The sequence below is a fragment of the Aotus nancymaae genome, unplaced genomic scaffold, assembly GCF_030222135.1.
Source record: "Aotus nancymaae isolate 86718 unplaced genomic scaffold, 86718_ANA_hifiasm-v0.15.2.pri h1tg000029l, whole genome shotgun sequence".
NCBI classification, from domain to species: Eukaryota; Metazoa; Chordata; class Mammalia; order Primates; family Aotidae; genus Aotus; species Aotus nancymaae.
The window spans coordinates 50366888-50389639 of record NW_026988442.1 but is presented as its reverse complement, the minus strand read 5'-3'; the positions used below and the strand labels follow the sequence as shown (position 1 = coordinate 50389639).

The following is a 22752-nucleotide window of genomic DNA, read 5'->3' as shown; positions in this document are numbered from 1 at the left end:
TGGCTTCCCTGACCCTAAAACCTGCAGGGGCTCCCTGGTGTTCACAACTGAAACAGAATGTCACAGCTCAGTATTCAGTGCCTTCTGTACCAGGCTGTCAACCTTAACTCTGGAACACTCTAAGCTCTTGCCACTTACATGCAGCTCAAGGGTCAGTAGCACTAGCATCACCTAGAAGCTTATTACAAATGCAGAATCCTGGACCTTTCCTGACTTACTGGGTCAGAATGTGCGTGTTAACAAGGTCCCAGGTGACTCACATGCACATTCAGTTTGAGTAGCACTGCTCTAAACTGTTCTTCATGAGGATGCTATACTTTCCTGTGCTTTTCCTGATATTTAAAATTAGATGTGTTGAAGCTTTTCTATTATCCTAAATTTTTAAAAGCCTAAAATGAATCAATCCTAATATAATAGATTCCTCCCTCCCCTATAGGCTGTTAGCCTTTAGTGGAAAAAATAAAGAAAAACAAACAATAAATAACAAGATTTGCTACTCAAAGAAACCCAGTGTTCTTACTGATCTTTGAATATAATCCATAATTACACAACTAGGCCAGGGACCACACTATGGGATGTCAGGAGGGTTTGGAAAAATTCAAAATTTCTCTCCTGAGACTGAAGTTTTAACATTTTATAGCCAACATGAATTGTTTTATACAACTCTCTCAGATATCCTTGCTCTCTTTGGGTTAAAGGTGAAATACATTAGGATGTCATTAGTTAAACACACAATTAACACTAATAGAATAGAATCACTAATGGGATAAAACTGAACTAGCAATAGAGCATGTTCTCCAAATCCCTTCCCTTTTGACAGAAGAAGTTTTATGCAGAATGGTATTGTATTTTAAGACAAAAGGATGTAAAACTAATGGTTCTTGTGACAAAACATTTCATGGAGAAATAACCTTCTAAATTAGATTTATATATAATATAAAATATATATTTTCAGATCAAATTACTATATTTAGTTAGAGTGCATTGGTGTTTCCATGAAAATTACTATTCATGTAAGTTAAAGGAATTTAACTTACTCGTTTCATTCAAAATAATGAAGTCCAGCTTTTTGGAGGGCATCTGGACATTCTGCAACATTTTATCCAAAGCTGAATTATCTTCCAGGACTCTCAGCTCTAAAGAAATACAGGAGACAGCAGTCATTCATTGCAATGTGAAAAATGTGGATTATGCAGTACAATAATGAGCAAACACGAAACTCACTGATCGGACTACACATACTTCAGTTTATAAGGCTTGTGGTCTACTCATTGTCAAGACACAAAGCCAAAGAAAATCACACAATGCTAAGTACATGTTGGTCTTATTAATACTTTCTTAAAAACAAATAAGAGTGAAATATGAGAAAATACCTTTATCACTCGTGCTGCTGTGTAGAGTATAGAGGGGCAGACCAGGACCTGTTAACACAATCAGGGGAAAAATGTTTTAGATGAATACTTTTTTAGAAAAGATAGTCTACATGACTTTTCAAAAATATCATTTGTTATCATTTAACTTTGATAGGACATATAAACATTATAATGGATAAGAAGTTTAATAAATGTTAGCTGTTTCTCTTTCCTCCTTCCTTAAAATAGTTGCAATTTGAGTGTAAGAGGTATTACTGGAAAGGCACAGGGCTCAGTAGAATAAAGTGGGAAATGAAACTATGCCCTGCTGGGCCCTTGGACCCATTATCATCTCAGCCTAATATACTCATCTGCAAGGGAGAATGTGAGCTGTTATTCTTCTCCACTCTAAAGCCGTGATCTCAGGATAACCACAGGGTTTTTCAGGCCCTGCGCAGGTGGGCTGCAGAGCCTTGGAGTCAGCCTCCCTAGGGAGGGGAGGGTTTCCCCCCGCTGCCCCCACTCCCAAGGAGTCCCAGAGCCAGGCAGCACATCTGCACAGTGCCTGACTTGGATAAGCGATTTCTTTCTGGCATGCAAAAGTGTTTTTCTCACAAGCCCATATCGTCACTATTTATCCCAACTGTGGTAGTTGCAGAGTGGAAGGTAATGTATAGAAAAGCTATTTTGTGAGCTCTTTAATTTTATGCATTTGGATGATAATATTAATTTTTATATTGGATTAGAACCACAGTGAAGGTACTATACAGACCTGGGGATGAATCCTGGCTTACTGTCGGTATAACTTAGGACAACATAGCTGTGCTTTGATTTCCTCACATATAAAATGAGGATAATAATATCTGCTTGATAGAGCTTTCTTAAAGATTAAACAAGATCATGAATATAAAGCTTTTAGCACAGTGCTTAGAATAGAACACATGCCCAAGGAATAATTACTAAAAACAGTCATAGTAAAGAACCATAAAGGAAAGCATAATAAAAAAATATACTAGTGAGGGAAGACTCAGATAATTGGTTTGAAAACACTATTTATTTGTGCTATGGACAGTTCTTTTCAGAATATCAAGATCCTTTCTCCCATTTTGAGAAGTAACCTGGCACACTGTTTAAAAGGGAGGGCTCAGGAGGCAGAGGCCTGTTTTGAATCCTGTTGTGCCTGTAACTCACTGTGTGACCACTTGCGTAAGTCACTTGACCACTCCTTGCCCGGGTTTCTTCATTTATAATAAATAATAGCAATAGCAACAGCAGAAGATGGAGCAGTGAGTATGTTGGGTGACACGCACCAGCTACATATATTTTTCTCATTGAAAGGCATGAGTGCATAAAATAATCATTTAACCCCCCCCCACTATGTATGTATTTAAGGCTGAAGTGCTTCTGTAATACACAAGGGTGTGTGATTGTGCATGGGTGTGTGATTGTGCATGAGTGTGTGTGTGTTCGTTCTAAAGCAAGCTATGCAAGTCTCTCAGTGAGAAGGGTAAGAAAAGATTGTTGAAACTCACTACTTAAATGTGACTGAAGAGAAGGGGATTTCAAGAGCTCCTCAGATTCAAAAGGAACAGAGGGAGCTGCTTCGAAGTAACAGTGGCGACTGCCCTCCCTCCCAGGGAGCTCAGACTTACCGGAACATCTCAGCTGATAATATTTTGCCTCTTTACTGAATGACACAGAATAGTACTGACATCTTTCCGGATTCAGCTCACAACTAAGGCATGTCACTTTCGTATAGTCACTAAGTTGAATTCTGTAAAACCAACAGTGGAAATTAAGTGCTTGATGAAAAGATAAGTGAAAGGGAAGAACTGAATAAAGCCATATTCTAGTTGCAAAGATAGCAGAATGCCAACGCAATCTTCAGGCCTCTTTTTTTTTTTTTTTAACATGAAATAAATACATGAATTAATAGTAACCTCAAACCTCCCATTATTTGGAAATATCACAGAACATCGAATAAAGCCATTCTCTTTTGTGGACGTGCAGATTGACTTATGAAGGAATAAAAAGTGCTCAATAGCAATACCAGTTTAGTATTAGTTAGGACAAGGCAAAAAATAAAAATAGAGTTCAGAAATTGTTCGTCAGCTAAAATGACTCAAGTCAACAACTTGACAGAGCTCTTACTTATAAAGGTTCCTTCCCCCTGGTATTCCTTTATATTCATTACTAATGTAGTATCTGGGAAGAGAAAAAATGAAACATATATTAATTATTTTTTTTAAGAAGTCAGAGGCATTCCACAGCACTCAGACCCCAAGCCTGAGCGAGCACCCAGCCCACGCACGGGTGCCTGCCGCCCTCTGCCATCGCTTCCCCGTTCCTCACCCTGCAGAAGCCATTTTTCTCCATCATCTCTACACAGAAAGGTCTTGTTATTAACAGACTAAAATATGTAAAACCAGGGATTTCTTCCTTAATTAGAGTGAAAAGTAAAAACTCAAAAGAAGGCTTTTGTCAGAAAAATAGGACTGGAACGGCTAGCCTGAAATTTAGACCCCACTCACTGATCCCGATTGCTATATTTTCCGTCTTATAACATAAGCTACTAGATGGCAGGAGCCCCACGTTCCTGAGAGCAGCAGAGTCACTGCTGAAGAGGGTCTTCAAAAACTACTTCGTGCAGTGGCAAAATTCCTCCACGATTAGACCAATGAAGAATCATAGAAGTGCCTAAGATTCTAATGAAAAATAACACCCCCTTTTCTACCAACTCATATATGGCAGTTGACAGCTTCTGCAAAGCTTTCCATTTTGCAAAGAGTAAGACCGGGACATGGACAGATAAAATTGCCTTTCCAAGTCTTCCAAAAAATCAGTGCCAGCTGAAATTTAACAAAATGCCCCTGACTGCTAGTTCAGCGTTCCACCACGTTCAAGTAAAAGAGGATGCAGCTCTTGTAGCGTAAAGCAGGTAAGAGCAAGAGGTAGAGCTGCCTGGTGGCATGGTATCAAATCTGCTAAGCATATGTGAAAATCATTAAGGCTTCCGTATGTTAAAAAGAAAAAACGTATTGAACACATTCCAAAAAGACTACTCTTTATTTGTAGGAGATTTTTTTCCCTGCTTCTGGGCAAAGAGGGCATGATTATGACAAGTAGGTTTATATCCTATCGATTGTTACAATACTCACAGATAATCGCTGGTTAGAGCTTCTATCCCGATGACTTCCCAGGTGCCTTTTGTGATAAATGTGCAGTCCTGATTTTTTTTTTTTTTTAGAAAGAGATTGATTAGAGACTCTATTTAAAGTGGAGGGTTAAATCACTTATATCAGGAATTCAAATAACCTTGGATTTTCTTGTGGGGTTTCCCCCGCCCCATTCCACATTACACAACACACCACTGAGGAGTCTGAATTAGTCTGATTTTTTAATACACATTGATCCACTTTACCAAATGATTTCCACTTCAAATTCATTTCAGAAAAAAGGAGGTCAACATGAAATAAATTATGTTAGGATACTCACTTTTTTATCTATTTGGAAATAGCAAATGTGTCTGTAACCTTCTTCATTGCTGATGATCTTGTAGAAACTATTACCATCAGAGGTAAAATGAGGTTCTGAAGGCCTAAACTAGAAAATAATAGAGAACAAAAGAACATTAAGACACAGGGTCTCATCTCACTACCAACTTTAATTTTAGAAAGTCCTCCCCAATACCCATGCTCAAAAATCCATGCTCCATTTACATGCCAAATGAAAGTAGAGTTTCTCAAAAAGAAAATTCTCTTTCTATAACATATGAACAAAAGACCATACTCATAGGTAATCTTTGTGAGCAGTAAATGAGAGAATGCACATAAAGAGGTTTGTAGAAAACAATAAATAAAGTTGTTGCTGATTTGGAGACATCTTTTCTTTATGGATGATAACTATGATTTCTGACTGCAGGCACCTGGAAAATAGCATTAACCTTTCACTTTGAAGTGGTAAATTTCTTCAATGTCAAAAATGTGCTCTCTTGAAACAGACATAGTATTTTTTATTATTCAAGGTTGGGCTGGTTTGTAATTATGGGATATTTTTCTTTCCTGTTTTTACACATATTTCTTTTTGAAAGTCAGATTTAGTATTTAACCATTTCTGGACTATATGCCATAAAAAATGTCTGTTGTATATTTCATATAAAAACATTCATACAGTTATTTTTATTATAAGCCTTTTCTTAAATATGATCAACAATTCACAAAAAATATTAGTATAGAAATATAGAACAAAATTTCCATTTTTTTTTACAGTTCAATAAAAGATAGTACTCAGAACATAATGCAATTTAAGTAGAAGGGAGTCTATCCCAGCCTGAAAGGAATATGTTGCTTTACAATTTCGATTTCCTAGCTACATTTGAGAGCAGGTAGGAGATGGTCTTTTAAAATTGTTGGTTCACTTCACCCTCGATGTTTCCTCTCTCATCAGCTCCCATTTTGGGAAGGAAGAAAAATGCTTCCCTCTTCTATTTAGTGATTCAAAGCGAATTCATTTATGGAGCAAGCTGAGGCGTGCGGTACACTTGGTGTTCTCATTACAGAGCTTTGAAACACATTCCCCTCTCTAGACCTGTGTTCACAGCCTTATCTTTTTAATACATTTCCCTGTTTCCCCTGGATGGAGTTGTGCCTAGTAGAAATGTGTGAAAAGTGGCATCTGTCTGGTTAAATACAGAGAGGAAAAAACATATTTTTTTCAAAGAGTCGTGAGGAAGTGTAGCGTGTCTCTTGCCATGGAGGAAACCACTTTTCATGTTGGCAAACCTCTCCCCTCTGCCCAATCAATGCCTGAAGAAAAGGACGTGTGAATGCTGCCGGAGCTCCAAGCCCAGCTGGAAGGGGTTGTCTTCTTGGACTGGGAACCTCACCTCTATGACTCAAGAGATGTAAAATCTTTACATTTTGGGGGGTCACTTTGTTCCCTCTTAAAGGGAGCTTAATGAAAATGATCATAAAAATTAAATGAGATTCATTCCTCACCTACTATGCAAGGTGACATGATGACTGGAGTTCCTTCATCAACTCATTACATTCCATGGTCTTGTAGCAATCTGGGTAGTAATTCTGCACAATGTGTATATAACTCAGTGGGACTGAGAAGCATGACAAGTCCCTGAGGGTCACCACACTTTCCTGGATAAAGCTCTGCATCCGGATGCCTAATAAAGCATGAGCCTGCGAGTATGATTTTCTCCAAAGAGAGGCGCACAGAGGCACTGTGTGGTTGCTGCTGAGTTTTTCTGCTGGTTGTAGTCACATCTCCTTAGGCATCTGTGCAGGCTGGACACAGAACCTGTGTTTTCTGCCTTTAAGGCTTCAAATGTGAGGTCAATGAGCACATTGGACATGTTGGCCGACTTTCAGCAATGGTCGCCCTTTAACTAGCTGGGAGCCACAACTTGCCAGGAGTGCATTGTGTTTTGTCGTCTCTGCTTTTGATTTTTCACTTATCCTCTTACTTTTTCCAACTGTGTGTGTTATATATTCTCTACAAAACGATATCTCTTTAGGGAGCATTTACATATTTTGAGAAATAGGTTAACTAATATTGCTATTAATAACATATCACTTAGAGCCCTAGTTTTGAATGACTACATATCAAATAGCTGAGTAGCTGACTCATCCACAAAACCCCACAACTCATAACACTTACTCTTCCAATCCAGCCAGTAGTACTCATTTCAATGTGTTGCCGTGCCTAGAAAGGGAAAGATACAATAACAACATTTCAAAGAGAAGATGAAATCTGTAGCCATAATTGTGGTAATATAAATAGAGCTATACTTATAATAATTGGAAACTATCTCCATGTATATTATTTTATTTAGTATATTTCAAGTCACTACATTAGAGCATTTGCCTCTCTTGCCTAAAGTTCTAGCCTGGGTCCTTTTGGAAGCTCCGCTAGTGTTTTAAATCCAGCATGTACAATACTAAAGGGAATTTCATTCATTTTCCTCTGTCCCACCAGCCTGTTGTACTCCTTCCTTCTTCTTCCAGTTAGTGGCACCTACCTGTTCACCCAAGCCAGAGATGTGGGGTCATTCTAGATTCCTGCCCTCCTCATAGTCTCCTCCTTCAGCCCCCGTCACCTAGTTCTTTGACTTCTCTGTTCTTCTCTACTGCTAAGGACTTTGTTCATGTACTCAGCAGGTTGCCCGGGGTCTGTTGCCAGAATCTCCTTGGAGATCCTGCTGCTCTTCTCTGTTGACCTTAGTTAGCAATAGATAGGTCTGTCTCATTGGGATACTCTTTTGTTTAAAACCTTGAAACAACTCCCCATTTCTTATGAGATAAGTCCAAACTCCCAGAATGGCACCTGAGCCTTCGTCTATATCCCCAGCCTCAGTGCTCCCCACTGTGCCTCTCCCCCAGTCCCTAGTCCCTGCATGCTCCAAGCTATTCACATTGGATGCCTTTGCACATCCCTCTGCTTATACAGCCTTTTGCCCTTATCTGCTCAGCATATGGCAACTTATTATCCCAGGCTACTCTATAGCTCACCCATGTCACTTGGGTGACATCTCCTTCTCATTCCGCCTGCCCTCAGGAGCGCTGATCATCTTCTTTTACCCTGTTTCCTCTGTATCTTGGTTGAACCCTTTTTATGGCACAACCTTGATATGAGGATTTCATTGGCAGCAAACAAAGAGCTTGAGTTTTGCAGTTTAAATTCTGACTATGCCCTGTGACCTGAGCCAGCTCTTTAAACATTGATCCTCAGCTTCCACAGTGCCTGGTATACTGTAAGTGGTAGTTTTTATTATTTATTTTGATAATATTCCAAACTAGAACAGAAACATTTTGGGGGCAGGCATGCTGACTAATTCACTTTTTAGAAAAATCCATAGCTTAGCACAGAGCTTGGAACATAACAGGCATTCTATGTTTGTTGTGTAAATAAATAAGTGAATCAAGATATGTGGGACTCCAGTTCTGGGAGATGAGAATCTTCCCTGAGCCTAGCCAGGATGGGAGCAGGGAGGGGAGGTGTATAGGCACAGGGTCCGTGACTAGATAAGGGGAATTAGGGAGGTGTCTTTGGCATACACCAGCAAACTTCTTCCAGGATCCACCCCTCCTAAGCTGCGGGCTCCCAGAGGGACTTTAACTTTGACCACCATTCTGGTTGGACCTCGTGGTCTCCTGGCTAGAAGCCTCTCAGCACCTCAAGGTTGGATGAACAGAGTCGGTCTCTGGGTTGCCACCCTCTCAGACTGGCAGTTATTTATTTGCATTCTAAAGCTGTTTCCTGCTTAAAGACAGTGACAGTATGGTAATGGGTTTGTGGCCTCACAATATTTGTTTTGTTTAGCTTACACTCAGCCAGTTATTCCTCATTGCCTATATTATCTTTATTAAAACACACTGTTGAGCTTGCAGCTGCTGGTCCTCTTTGGTTTTTAAAATTTTAACATCAGATTCTACCTTGTGGGTTTCCAGTCACCTCCTCTTCCCTTCCCTAGTGATAGTATCCATAACTAAAACAGTATGACTAGTCAGTATAGGAGAAATACAAGCACCTCAGGATGGCAGGTTAACTAGGAGTCTTATTCAAGATTTTCTTGCCTCTGGATCAGACAGATTCAGAAAGAAGAGAAACTCAAACCTCATTTCCTGATTCCCAGCCTTCACTCTTCCCGACTGCATAGACCCTCTGATCACATGTTGCCTTAAAAGCAGAACATCCCCATTCAGTTTACCACTAAGCAGTTCCATCTTCCATTGGACTCATCATAGTCACAAATATCCATGACTGAATAGTTCTGAATCCTCCTCAGCCACTGCAAAGAAATTCTTTCTTGTGTTGCCCATGTCACATCACACAAGTAGTGATCCCTGGAAGGAAGAAAGGAAGGAAGAACAGAGAGAGAATGAATACGACTATTGCCAGACCTTGGTTCAAATAGACATTTTACTCAGTGAACAGAAATCAACCTTAATGGGAAGTAGAATTATAAACGGTTAATGAAACCACTTAATATCATAATATTTTACCTTTTCTTAAAACTTAAAATGCAATTTAATTTGGAATGATAATTAAAATGTATCCAACAGGAAAAGCAGCAACAATATTCTACAGTGGCTTAATATGTGTGACTCAAACCAGGAGCTCAGGATTTATCAAGTCCTCAACTTGGCCTTTGGTGGTGCCAGGGAGTCAAGGTTGATGTTTTCACATCTACTTTCTGCTGTCCTGAGGGAAGTGAGGCTGTGGACACTGGCTAAGATTTAAGTATTTCTGGTAATTTGACATGCTTCTCCAGAAAATTCTTTCTATTAGGGTGAGACTACATCTGACCCTTTTCTCAACTTCATTTTCAAAGGGGAAAAAATTGACTCACACCTCCAAAAACTTTGAAAATCAAAGAAGTATGTTCTAAAAAGACATTTCTCGAGAGTCAAAACATGAACCCTGCGAAGAAATGAAAGAACCCTGTGGTATTTTAACATAAATGTATGTAAACAGAAGTATCTCTAGCAGTGCATCCTCCCCAACACATACTTAAAAAATTTTGGCACCACCTTCTGATTTATAGTGAAATGCATGGAATTCATAGTCTACTTTTCTGCTGGCCTCCCTCACATTATTGGCTATGGATAGTTTATTTTATGTTTTTGCTCCCTCCTCCTCCCCCAGTGTGGTTTTGGATGACTGTTCACAAATCCCTGCTCTCGAGTGTCTGATCGCAGCCTTGCTGTTTTTCGTCAGAAGGTTCCAAACGAGTGTGTTCATCCCCCTCTTCCAGCCTGGTCTGGTGGCCGTATCTCCTCCCCATCCCAAATGCTCTCACACAATCCACTTGCTCCCTCCTTGACAGGCTGGGCCTACCCCTCTCCTTGCTTGACTGTAAGCTCTTTCACAGGGGGTCCCCAGGGCCTAGTGGGATGCCGGGCTCAACACAAGCGCTAATTACATGTCTGTGGAATGCAGCACTGAAGAAAGAAAAGCGCTCTCCTGACCTGTGGAACCTGCCGTATTGTCATACTGAAGGAATATAGCTTTGTCCCTCCTCAGAATTCATAGCTCAATTCCAGTCTCCGCTCCCTTCACAGACACCTAATCACACAACAAACATTTACTGGGCACTCAGGGTGGGTCAGGTGCTGGATAAAGCCCTTTAAGCTGCTCATAGCTTCATCATCCCCATTTTACAGCTGAGAACACTTAATGTGTGAATGCACCCAGGGACACTGAGCTTCCAGGCTACCCTGCTAAAAGGTGCAGGTACTGAAAGAAGACCAAATCCCTTCACCCAGAAGCAGAGCACAGCATTTCTGAAAATAGGGACACCTTTTGATTTCAGTTCTTTTTCTTGCTTCTGAAGAACCTATATACTACCTAATCTGGGTGGCTGGTATTCTCTTGAACACACCATGAGGCTCTCCGGTTGCCCCCTCTTTGTTCAGTCTTACCCTTCATTCTGAAGTGGCTGCCATGCTCTAACTTCCTTAGGTCTTGGCCTAAATAGCCCCTCATCCACAATATCTTCTTGGAAACCTACTTCTCCCACACCACCTTCCCCGGTCTCATTGTGTTCATCACAAACCACAAGGCTGCAGGGGCTGAGTGTGCAACCACCTCTTTCCATGCCCAGGAACACAGACACCTCATCCAGTCTGAGCTTCTGCATCTGCCCAATGCAGGGGAGCTAAATGAGAACACGGAAAGGCAAATACGCTTTACCCAAGACAGGCAGTAAATCCGTGCAAAGATAATGGAAGTATGAAAAGCACGATAGAAGAGGAAGCTTTCTGAAATAGTTTTTTACACCAGAGGTTGGAAAACTTTTCCACCTTAGGGTCAGGTAGTAAGTATTTTAAGCTATGTGGTCCACGTCTTCTCTGTCATTACTCCGCTCTGCCTTTGTAGCGCAAATGCAGCCAGAGACCATAATTAAATGAATGAGTTCATTTAATGTTCCACTGAAAAGCTAAAATTTATATTTCTTTAAGTTTTCATGTATCATGAAATATTATTACTCTTTTGATTTTTGTTCCCAACCACTTAAAAATGTAAAACCTGGGTGGATCATCTGAGTTCAGGAGTTCAAGATCAGCCTGGCCAACAGGGCACAAGCCTGCCTAAAAATACAAAAATTAGCCAGGTGTGGTGGCACAGACTTGTAATCTCAGCTACTCAGGAGGCTGAGACAGGAGAATTGCTTGCACCCGGGAGATGGAGGTTGCAGTGAGCCGAGATGGTGCCACTGCACTCTAGCCTGGGCAAGAGTGAGACTCTGTCTCAAAAAGAAAAAAAAAAAGTAAAAACCATTCTTACTTGTGGACCACACAGAAATGGGCAGTGGGCTGCATTTGGCCCATAAACCCTGGTGTGCTAACCCCTGTCCTATATCAGTGTAGTTTTTTTCAGGCCAAAATCCTTTGGACAATCTGATGAAACTGATGTACCTCTCTCTAGGTGGAAAAAGCCTCTCCACTGACATATGTACAACATCTGAAAATTCCATGGGCATTGATTAGGAATTTAGGCTCCAGAAATATTCTTCTCCTTTTTTAAAAAAAGGAGTGTTCTGGTAGAGTGAAGGGGTAGGTGATGGGGGGAAATACTTTTGACCATAATTAGTGGATCACTAATTATGAGCCCCAGAGCCATTCAACAGATGTTGGGTAGGGTTACCTCAGTAGAACATGCCCTCTTCAATCCTCTAGCTTCAGGCCACAAAATTTGCAGATGGCAGACAAAGAAACTAAATAGCTCTATCTACTAAAAGTCATAAATTAAAAGTCAGGTTCAGAAATCAGCAATATACGAGCAACTTTTCCCCATTTGAAAACGTTGAGTAATGAAATTTGGGAAGTCAGCCAGGAAACTCACGTGCATCAGTCATCTTCTCTGCCCATTTTCAGATCAAAGGTTCATGGTCCTGGGCCCTGCATGGCCTGGGTTACTCTCCATGACCCCAGGTGTACTCTGCACCCTGTGCATGCTCAGCAAGGCAGTTCAACCGTGGTGCAGACAGGAATTTTTGAATTTTCTTATAAGCATACTTCTCTTCAGTGGCAGCCCTGAGCCAAGATTATGCCAGTCTGAGATGTCAAAGAATCATTAAAAAAAAAAAAAAAAAAAAAACCCTGCCAGGCACAATGACTCATGCTTGTAATCCGAGCACTTTGAGAGGCCAAGGTGGGCAGATCTCTTGGGTTCCGGAGTTTGAGACCAGCCTGGCCAACACGGTAAAACCCTGTCTCTACTAAAAATACAAAAAAATTAGTCAGGTGTGGTGGGGCACATCTGTAATCCCAGCTACTTGGGAGACTGAGATAAGAGAATCGATTGAACCCAGGAGACAGAGGTTGCAGTGAGCAGAGATTGTGCTTTTGCACCCCAGCCTGGGCAACAGAGAGAAACACCATCTCTAAATAAATAAATAAATAAATAAATAAAGCCAATGTACTTTTTACTGAAAAGTTTAAGTACACACTTAAAACCAGAAAAATCCAACCAGCAGGATTATCATCTATACTTTGCACACTGCATGCTGCTTTTATACTGCTTTTATTCTGTAAAAACAGAGAGGTCATTACTGAATTGCTTTCTTATGTAATGGTTGTGGTAGGGTAGAAGATGGACAGCCCCTGCAGGCCAGGCCTTCCTGAGAGCCTGGAAAACTTATCCCAGGTTAGACATATGAGCCAGCAAGCTCTTCTACCTTCTGCAGCTGTATTAGTCCAAGGACAATATGGTTGATTTTAATACTAAAATGATGGAGTAATTTCTGGATGTAAAATAATGAGTTCACACCCATGTGGAGTCTACTATGTGCCAGGAACTGTTCTAAGTGCTTGACATAAGCTCATGACCACCCTATGAGGTGAGTACTATAGTTCATGGTCTGCAGACAAAGAAACTTAACAGCAGAGGATTTAAGTAGCTTGCCCACTGTCACTCCACTGGGAAGTGTTGGAGCCAGGATTCAACTCAAGCTGTTGGCTTCAGATTCCCTGTTCATACTTGTTCCGTCTATGGAACCTCCACCCATCCCTTTGGGAAATGTTGTTAGCCAGTTTCACCTTCTTCCTTCTTTTCAGCATTAAGTTCCTCACTCAAAGAAGAAATCTATTCCTAGAGAGTTGTGTATAAACTAACTTTTGTAAGGCAAATTATATGTGGATGCACTGAGACTTGTTGAGAATCACACAACAGAGAATCCCCTTGGAAAGTGAGCGCCTGTCCCAGCATAATGCCTTGCAAACAGTAGGCATTTATCAAATGTCTGTTGGGTACTATTAATTCCCTTAATTTGTGTAAATGTCTCTTTTGGTATATTAAGGATACTTAAAATAAGGTATTAATTACTAACTGGAAATAATATTGGAGGGAAAAATGTACCAAGAGCAACTGCAACCATGGAATGATTAATTCAGTGAATCACCCGAGGAAGCAGGCGTACTGCCAGTGCTGGCCACGGGCTCCATGCCACCCTCTGCTCTGATGGGGATGCCAACTCTCCCAGGTTCGCTGACAAATCCCTCAGGAGAGGAATGGATGGGATGAGATGAAGCAGATCTGAGGGCTGCAGCGCCCGTACACCCACACAGTCATAGCATGCAAGCCCTAATGTGCCTCTTCCAGGTATCACTGGCTTCCAGTTTATTTATCTCCTGTGTGACAATCTGAGGCAAAATGTCACAGCTTTATAGACCAGGGGTCATAGCAGTTCAGAGAATACACAGCGAGACTTTATCTATTGTGTCATTCAGGAGCAGAGAGGGCAGGGATGGGGTATGTCATGAGCTGGGTGTGATGAGCCCCGGAGCCATTCAAAAGATGTTGGCTGGGGTTACCTCAGTAGAACATGCCCTCTTCAATTCCCTAGCTTCAAGCCACAAAATGTGCAGAGGCAGTGAAGAGATAAAACGGAGGGATTTCTATGCAAGGTCATTTTGAAGTGTATCCATGGTGCTGGAAGTGTGAACCACTATTCTATACACACAAAGTCACCTGGATAACTTACTCATCCATTCATCCATCCACCCATCCATCCATCCTCTGCTTATCTATCCATCCATCCTCTGCGTATCTATTAATTTATTCTATAAATATTGGTTGGGCATGTGCTATGTCCCAGGCACCTGCTAACAGTAGAGATACGATTGTAAGATTGGCCACTACTGCATAGAACCTGTCTCACTTTAGTCAACAATGAATGTACTGCTCTAGACAAAAGTTAGGAGATTTATGATTCTACATTATGTGCTGTTCTCCTTCAAATTTTTGAGCTTTCCAGTTCTCATTATGAACAATAAACACAAATTAGCAGCATAACAAATCTAATCAACTTTAGCACTAAATCAGTGCAGGTAGCAGGGAGGCTCACTCTGGTTCAAGTTCAGGCCTTGGTTGTTGGAAACGCAGCCTGGTTGCCTTTCTCACTTGTTATCAGAGAAGCAGGGCTTCCACCCATTTCTGCTAATTCCTAACAAAATTGCAAACCAGCCTCATCCTCCTGTGGATTTCACTTGCTGCAGGCTCTGTGGCAAAGGGACATAGCCTAATGGGAAAATGAATGAGGGAAACATGGGCAGAGGTAGGAGGAGGGACACTAACTCTTGCCAGGCTTCCCACTCCAGGAACTAGTAAATCACCAGGTAACAGGCTGGGCGGGTTACTAAGAGGGATAACTCACATGGATTTAATTGGCCCTGCTGGATCTTTGCATGAGGCCAGAAAATGGTGCTTCATCATGTACTAGGGCATTTTTCCCAGAGAGCATCTAGAGTCTAATTCTAGAAAAACAGCATCCCTACCAGTGTTAACAGAGACCAGAGTTATATTTTAAATTCTCTAGAAAGCACATTCCTGTGGTATTTCCAAAAAACAATATTCTTTGCTAATATACATTTCACACAAATCTCCATAGTGAGGCAGCCCCCACCATGAGTGCGACTTAAAGAACTACTGAGAACAAGGACTTAATGACGAATTCACATTAAGGCCAAAAATCCGTCCTGAGAATTGCTTGTTTCCTGAGCCCAGCACTTCGCACAGCTGTGCCTTGGAAAGGGATCTCTAAGTGGGAAAGACTTTGTCTCTTTGGGGAATAAATGAGACAGCAAGAGCAGAGCACTGAGCACAGTCCCAGCCTATAAAAAGGACTCAATACATTTTTAACTCAATTATTCAAATATTTTGGTCCAGCAGGCACAGGCCTTGGTCCCATTCCCAGCTTCCACACTAACTTGCTGTGTGACCTTGAGCAAATGACTTTACCTCTCTGAGCCTCAGTTCTCTCACCTGTGTCTCACAGCAGTGTTCTGTCTGTGTCCTGGAACCACTCCAGGTTCTGTCTAAGCTCTCAGGATTGCTGGGGGAAGGAGGGAGGACAAGGGCTAGACCTGCCAAAACTGAGAAGCAATCTCCTATTTGTTTTCTGGCCATACACTTCTGTATATTATCTCACTTGAACAAAGGTTTCCAGGTCTTTAAAAAAGTTTATAAACCATTGATGAGGTCTAAAGTCCCTTCCAGATGGAATCATTTTCAGAGTAGGTGCTCATGCATGGCTCATTCTCCCTGCAGACAGATACTGGTGACAGACCGAAAGGCCACACCAGGCTCTGCTGGGCTTTTCCTGGGCAGCCCTGACTTTCCCATGCTCTGTTTTTTCCACCTCAGTGTCCATCCTCCTCAGTGTGCCCTGCTGGAAACCAACCTGCTCAATCTGCACATTCTCCAGGGGGCATGTTTTGATCCTGGGGTCCTAAAAAGCCCATGTTCTCCTCCTCAGAATGCCTCCATTCTATTGCTCATACCTCTCATAGGACCCCTGGGGGCATTTATCTGAATGTTTTCTATCATCTACTGATGATAAGCACTATAAGGGCACAGGATTTTTATGGACATTTGCGAGTAGATATACAGGCTGCCCATTGATGATTAAAGAGGTCGCTGGATGTAACCAAAAGGCAGACTTTAAAACCTCTGGGTAAATTTTTATTCCATTGGATAAACTCAGAATTTTTTTTTAAAAACTTAATTGATTTCCCTCCAAATGAATGGGTTATTATAGATATTTCTAACCAAAATACTAAACGTAGAGCACAGCCCACAGCCTTCCTGATGTAGTTCATGCAACCCCAGAGAAAATGGATGCTTCCATACTGCCCTGAGGGTATATTCAGGAATGTGAGGGCACCAGCTGTAATCACATAGAGGGAGACACGAAGCAGTCTCTACCAGCTTGTTCTTTCAAGCCAGAAAGTCAGATTTTAATATAGATTCCTACTAGGTCATTTTCTTAATCTGTAGGCCTCATTTCTTATCTTTGAACAGGCACACAATGATAGCTGTTGGAAAGACAGAGTGACTTTAAAGAGTCCTAAGATAAGTATGTGACAATCCCTGTATCTGGTCCATAGTGAGTACTCAATGTATGCTAGCTGTAATTTAAAAACAGCAATAAAACCAAATAAATGACCGAAGTGAGTGAATATGGAGCTATCAGATAGCCATTAATTGTACCCAGTATGGTGATTCCTTTACAGGAAAATAAACAAGAGGCTGAAGACGCGCCGGGGCAGAATTTCAAACCACTGACATGATTTCAGCGAGTGAAGTCTTGGAGCACAAAATGACCTTGGAGCTCCCTAAACTTAATCCACAGACTCCCTGCATTTCTCTAGGCCTTTCAAGGCTCTGTGGGACCTGACCTTGTCTCCCCCACTCTCTTCTTCACTCAAAAGGCTCCATCCAGTAACCCCAGCCTCCTTACTAGTTCTTCCAACACCGCAAGCATATCCCCTCTGTCCCATGCTATTGGTGTGGCTGGAGCCCTCCTGCTCTTCACATCACTGCCACAGTTCATTTTATCCATGAGTCTTCCCTGACCTCATCTCATCAACCCCATCCATTTTGCTCTGCTCAGGTTATCTTCACCACATTTTTTTTAACTACCTGGCATTTTACACAGTTCTTTGTTTATCTGGTTATTGTCTGTTTCGCCCAGTTTGAGTGTAGGCTCCATGACACCAGGGACTGGCTGCTCTGTTCATTGTCATCCCCATCTCTGGAGTTGTGCCCAGCCTGAAGACGTGAAGGTGCTCAACAAAGAGTTGCTGAAGGAAAGAATGAATGACTTTCAGCAGGGATGACACAGTGAGAGGCTGCAATCCACTTTGCCATTCACTTTTGAAAAGTTCTCCCTAGAAAGTGCAAAACTGTTTACAAGCCAAGCATTCAGGACAAGAGTCTTACCCTATCAGCACAGAAGCAGGAGCAGTGATTTGTATGGAAGTTGCATTGGTGATTGAGCTGAGAGAGTCTGTATTTACAACAAAGAACTTTACAGTTGGATTCACAGCTCCTGCCTAGGAAAAAACAATCACAGAATTGGTATTGACGAAAAAAAATGTAACATCATTGCACACATTTTAAAACTATACAAAAACGTCTGCATTATGGCCATAAAATTATCACAATCAGACACGTTCCAACAATTTAATATAAATAAAATGAACATAAGGGAGAGTCATGAAACACAACCTTTTCATGGTCAGGCAGAAACAGAATACTTGTGTATATATATATATATACACACACACACACAGTATATATATAAAACTTGAAGGTCCAAAGCACTTCTGTTTAAATAAGGAATGTTTATATCTTTATAATTTATAACTTTGTGCAAGCAAGGATAAACCTCTTAAAATCAACTCTATTTATTATTTGCAAATATACCCTGACTCCCTGAGACCAAAAGTCTTTGATGGCTGTCAGCATGAAGAACACCTTGGGTTCTGCCAAAGACACAATCCACCAGGAAAAATCAGTTTACCTGAGCCAACGATGTTAATTAGGAAGCCATCATTTCAACTCTAAATTCAGGTTCACCATGTTGGAGCTTTACACTCAATATTATGACAAAAACCTATAAAACCTTTTTAAATATACACATAGATCTTCGATTGACAGATTAGTTAGAAATAATATGATATTTTTAGTGAGAACACTTTATGGAGTTTTTTTGTGTGTGCCAGTTTCACTCATCAAAAAATAACATTCCACTGAAAACACATCTCCATATTTAGTCTCTGATCTTTTTTTTCTTTTAACTTCCTCTGTCTTCCTAAAATGGCAGCTCTTCATAAAGCAAATTGAGTGAGTTGGTAAAAATAAAAATCCCCTTTTCGAAATTTCTTACAGAAAAAACAATTTACTATTAGATTTTCCTACAGACAACACTGTGGCCATTATTATTATGGTACTAGTGAAGAATCCTTGGTTCCTTTCTTCTAACCCCCCTCTTCCCCGGCTTACACTACTTAACAAAGCTCTTCAATTTTAGTAAACATGCAACCCTGAGGGGGAGAACAGCTTTGAAAACCAAGACGTAACACTATTATTCCAAATGTAGGACATGAAAAATTTACATTAGTGCCAAATCTATAATAGAACCACTAAAACTAGTCATGTGTCCCGTTAATTAGTAATACAATCTGATATATAACTGAGCTTTGCAACTTCATCTAGGGCACAATCCAACTTTTACAAATGAGACGAGCTTCTGATTCAATTATAGCCTCTGTTTTCCTCCATTCAAACATTTTCATTCCCCCATCTCTTTCAAAAGCATTTTCCCCATTTTTTCTGCTTGTCATTCCTCAAAGTTTTTGGAGAAATTACAAAACCTTAAATCACACTCTTTCCTGGGATAATAAAAATACTTTAAAATTGCCAGATGCTGTTGACTTCAGCAAGAGTAATCACAGCAAGCTGTTGAAGAGAGACTGACAATATTTTCATTAGCAGGAAGGGATTAAATGAAACCATTCTCTTCCCATCAAATCATGGAACCACTGTACAAACAGGAGCACAGACCTTTGGATATGGAATCTGTACAGTCTTTGGGTACTGTAGTGACTCATCAGAGTAGAAGGAGTATTCAATAAGTGGGACTTCTGTGTCGTTAAATTGGGCATATGCTAAAAAAGTGCCGTTTGGAGACCACCACAGAGCAGAGTAGGCACTGAAGACTTCCTCTGAAAAAAGACATAAATTGTTCTGTTACAAGAAGTAGCTGATAAATTGGCTTTGGCATTCAAAATATTGTTCTCATTAGCTTTAGTAATTACAGTAGAGTTCAACTAATGAACCACTTTGCATTTGCTGGGCTTCCAAAATCAGAGTAATACAAATGAATAAAAATAAAATCTTCAAGGATATATCTGGATTGTAAAAATAAGTAACCCGTTGGACCATTTTAGAATATTTTAGCATGCAATATTTAATATAAGCTCTACATTTTTTTCTTTATCTTATAATCCTCTAAATTTATGCCTCAAAACATACTAAAAGTAAATTTCACACAGGAGGCTGATTCTCCTTTCTAATTTTCAAACAGTCAACATGCCAGCATACTCTCCCCAACTGGGCTCAGTTTGTACTGAGCCCGCAGGGTACTGGTGGGTGGTGTGTAGCTCCAGGCTATCAAACCAATATGGTACCCAGAGTTTACTACTCTTGGCACAAACAAGGTGTGGGAAGGATGGATTTAGAATGGCAAGGAACTCCATTGAGACCCCCTACTGAGAAACATCTCCTTGACCAGCCCAGAAACTGAAAGCTCCCTTAGATTAATATGCTGCTCTGGTGTATATGTTGATCGGTAAGAGAAGAGGGTCAAAGAGGGAGGCAAATAAAAGACAGGATCTTGCTTTCCAGTACATTATTGGGCTTCTTCTCAATCTCTGGCAAAGATCACTCGTCCCTATGTTTATTATGGGGTCTATACAGGGGACATTCAATCTCTGGCTCTTAATATGTTGAAAACTCTTTCACCAACTGGGAATGGAGGAGTTAAGTAGACTGGGTGGAGACTCTTTGTTATTCCACAAGTCTCAAGTAAGTGTAAATTTAAAAGCAAAAGCATAGAAACTAGAATCTTAGGGTTGGGAAATCATGAATTCTAACCCGTTTTCAGAAGCCTGATACCTCTTTACGAGTTATTTCCAAATGCTCTTTTTCAACAACAAAAATAACAGCAAAAATAATTAGTGCAATAAAATGTAATAATAATTATTGTGATGAGCAGCTGGCATTCGATGAGTGCTAACTATGCACTAGACATTGATAAGCAATTGACATTTATCATCTCAGTTAATGCTCACAATAACCCATTGTATTGATAAACAAAGTGAGACAAGCTTGAAGAGGATAAGAAATTTGTCTAGGAACACATGGCTAAGAAGTGGTAGAATCAAAAACCAACCCAAATCTCCTTTAACTCATGCTTTTCATCTCGGTAGTATACTGCCCTTTCCTGCCTCTATTTTAGTATTTCTAGTAACAGAAAACCTACTACTGGGTTAGGCAGCCTATTCTTCCTTTGACTGTCTCATGTTTATATCATTGATCTATACACGCTCATGTAGCAATTTAGAATTTACAAAATGTATCAATTTCGTCTTCACAATGATCTTTGGGTGAGGATTCATAGCTCATTTCACAGAGAAGGAAACTGAGGCATGAAGAGATTGAGTGAATTGCCTGAAACAAGAACTAGAACCCAGCCCTTATGATTCCAAGTCATGGTTTCTATTATACTAAGAACTTGTTCATATACTGAGTTGACTTCTCATTCTTTTTGCCTTTTACCCATTGATTCTGATCTATAATACGGCTGCAATGACATAAAATCAATATAATCAGAGGAAGATTTTGGTTTTAGAATTACTTGTAGGTATAAGTAGCAAGTAGTGATCTTTGTCTTGAATTAGTGGCTATTTGGAATGCAGAACATATTTTTCTATATTGACAATGTAATAATTTTCTTCTAGGAACTGAAGATACTAGACAGCCCCAAGTTTGAGCTGTGAAGCTGTTTTTCTGCATGCAAATGGCCTAGTCATGCAAAAGACTCTCTCCAGTGATTATCCACTTTAGAAAGAATGATAGTACTAGCTGCCATCTTATCTTCCAGAACACCAGCTCTTTCTGAGGGAGGGTCACAGCTTTGGAAAGAGGCTACTCTTGTCAATGATTCTGGAGGCTGGGTTGTGCTGTCCAAGTGTTACAGACTCTCTAAATAGTTAGTGTTAGTAAATTTCATTGTAAGTTTTAGTCAAGTGCTTACTTCTAGGACATAAAAATTTATCTTTCTTTTAATGTGATTTGTTGTTGTTGTTGTTGTTATGAGTCAATTAAACTTGACTTGGACTTGGTAAGAATGAAAATTGTCATAAAGAAAAACTATTTTTTTAAACTACAAAGACGAAAAAAAATAATACGGTGAAATACAGATGAGTCTTTCTAATAAGTATGAGGAAACCTTGTGAACAGTTTGGAGCAGCCTCAAAATGTCTTTTATCTTGGCAAATACAGACATAAAAATTGTTCTAATATTTTCTAAGTTTCTAAAATGTGTTTCTAATAGTTTCTAAAACTCTGCATCCTAAAAGGGAGAATATTCCTTTTTAACTTTTTTAGTTTTATTAGTCATTTTTTCCCAAGCCTTTCTAATTGCTTTTTCATTCTTAAAAACAGGAAATCATAGTTTGTCCAAGTTTAAATAAATACAAATTCTCTATAAAATAGTCATTTTCTTCCCCTGTATTCTCCAACCTGCAGATGTTATTTTGTCATCTTCTCAATGTGATGGGACTATTTAGCTTTCCTTAGTAAATTCTGGGCTAGTTAGGCCTAGTTAGAGAAATATCTGATGTTAATCTGGAGGGTTTTATGTCCCAGTAAAGGCAGAAAACGTCTACCTACACAGAAAAGCCCTTTGTATCAATAAACCAGAGACAAGAGGCGTATTGTCAGATAATGAGGACAGAGGAGTGCTAGGAATAGTTAAATTCTTGGTCTAGAAGACACCTGGTGCTGTGAGTTCTAAGAGAAATTTGATGACATTTTAAACAATGCAACTTATTTCGAAGCTCATTTAAAATTTCCAATTTTAAAAGAAATGTTTAACTATTTTAAAACCTTGTAGATTTTCTGATTTGAAAAAGCTTCAAGGTTTCTACCTTCATAAACCCAGTCAGTTATTCCATTATATATTATATCTTCTTTCCCAGTCCATGTGATTCTGTGACTTGGTAAATTTGGTTCAATTTTAACATAAATGTCATTGTTCCAAACATATGCCTAGAAGGAAAAAAACAAGAATTGATATCATAATAACATTTTATATTTTATCCTGTAGTTTTAGAAACACGTTTCAGTTGCAAATGTAAGGCTTATCATAGTCAAATATTCAATTCAAACAGGAAGAGTCATTTACTCCCTCCTCATTCTTAAATTACAAGTGCACAGCCTATAATCCCAGAATAATCCTAAAAACACTAATAATGTGTTAAAAATAAGAAGCACAGAACTACCACTATTTGAATGCTAAAGTATATGAGAAAACCTA

The 22752-nt window shown here is 40.0% G+C and overlaps 1 protein-coding gene across 2 annotated transcripts in view; it reads right to left on the bottom strand.

The window, feature by feature from the left end:
• The window catches only part of DPP4 (dipeptidyl peptidase 4), an 82292-nt gene that overhangs the window by 23400 nt on the left and 36140 nt on the right, over nt 1-22752 (bottom strand). For both annotated transcript variants that reach the window (XM_012440524.2, XM_012440525.3), the window contains exons 8-18: nt 22364-22484; nt 19215-19375; nt 17589-17701; nt 9073-9208; nt 7023-7067; nt 4848-4955; nt 4511-4578; nt 3504-3557; nt 3005-3126; nt 1374-1421; nt 1038-1136 (exon numbers count right to left, since the gene is read on the bottom strand). In XM_012440524.2, the coding sequence (XP_012295947.1) occupies nt 1038-1136; nt 1374-1421; nt 3005-3126; nt 3504-3557; nt 4511-4578; nt 4848-4955; nt 7023-7067; nt 9073-9208; nt 17589-17701; nt 19215-19375; nt 22364-22484 (1075 nt within the window). The remainder of the gene's footprint in view (nt 1-1037; nt 1137-1373; nt 1422-3004; nt 3127-3503; nt 3558-4510; nt 4579-4847; nt 4956-7022; nt 7068-9072; nt 9209-17588; nt 17702-19214; nt 19376-22363; nt 22485-22752) is intronic.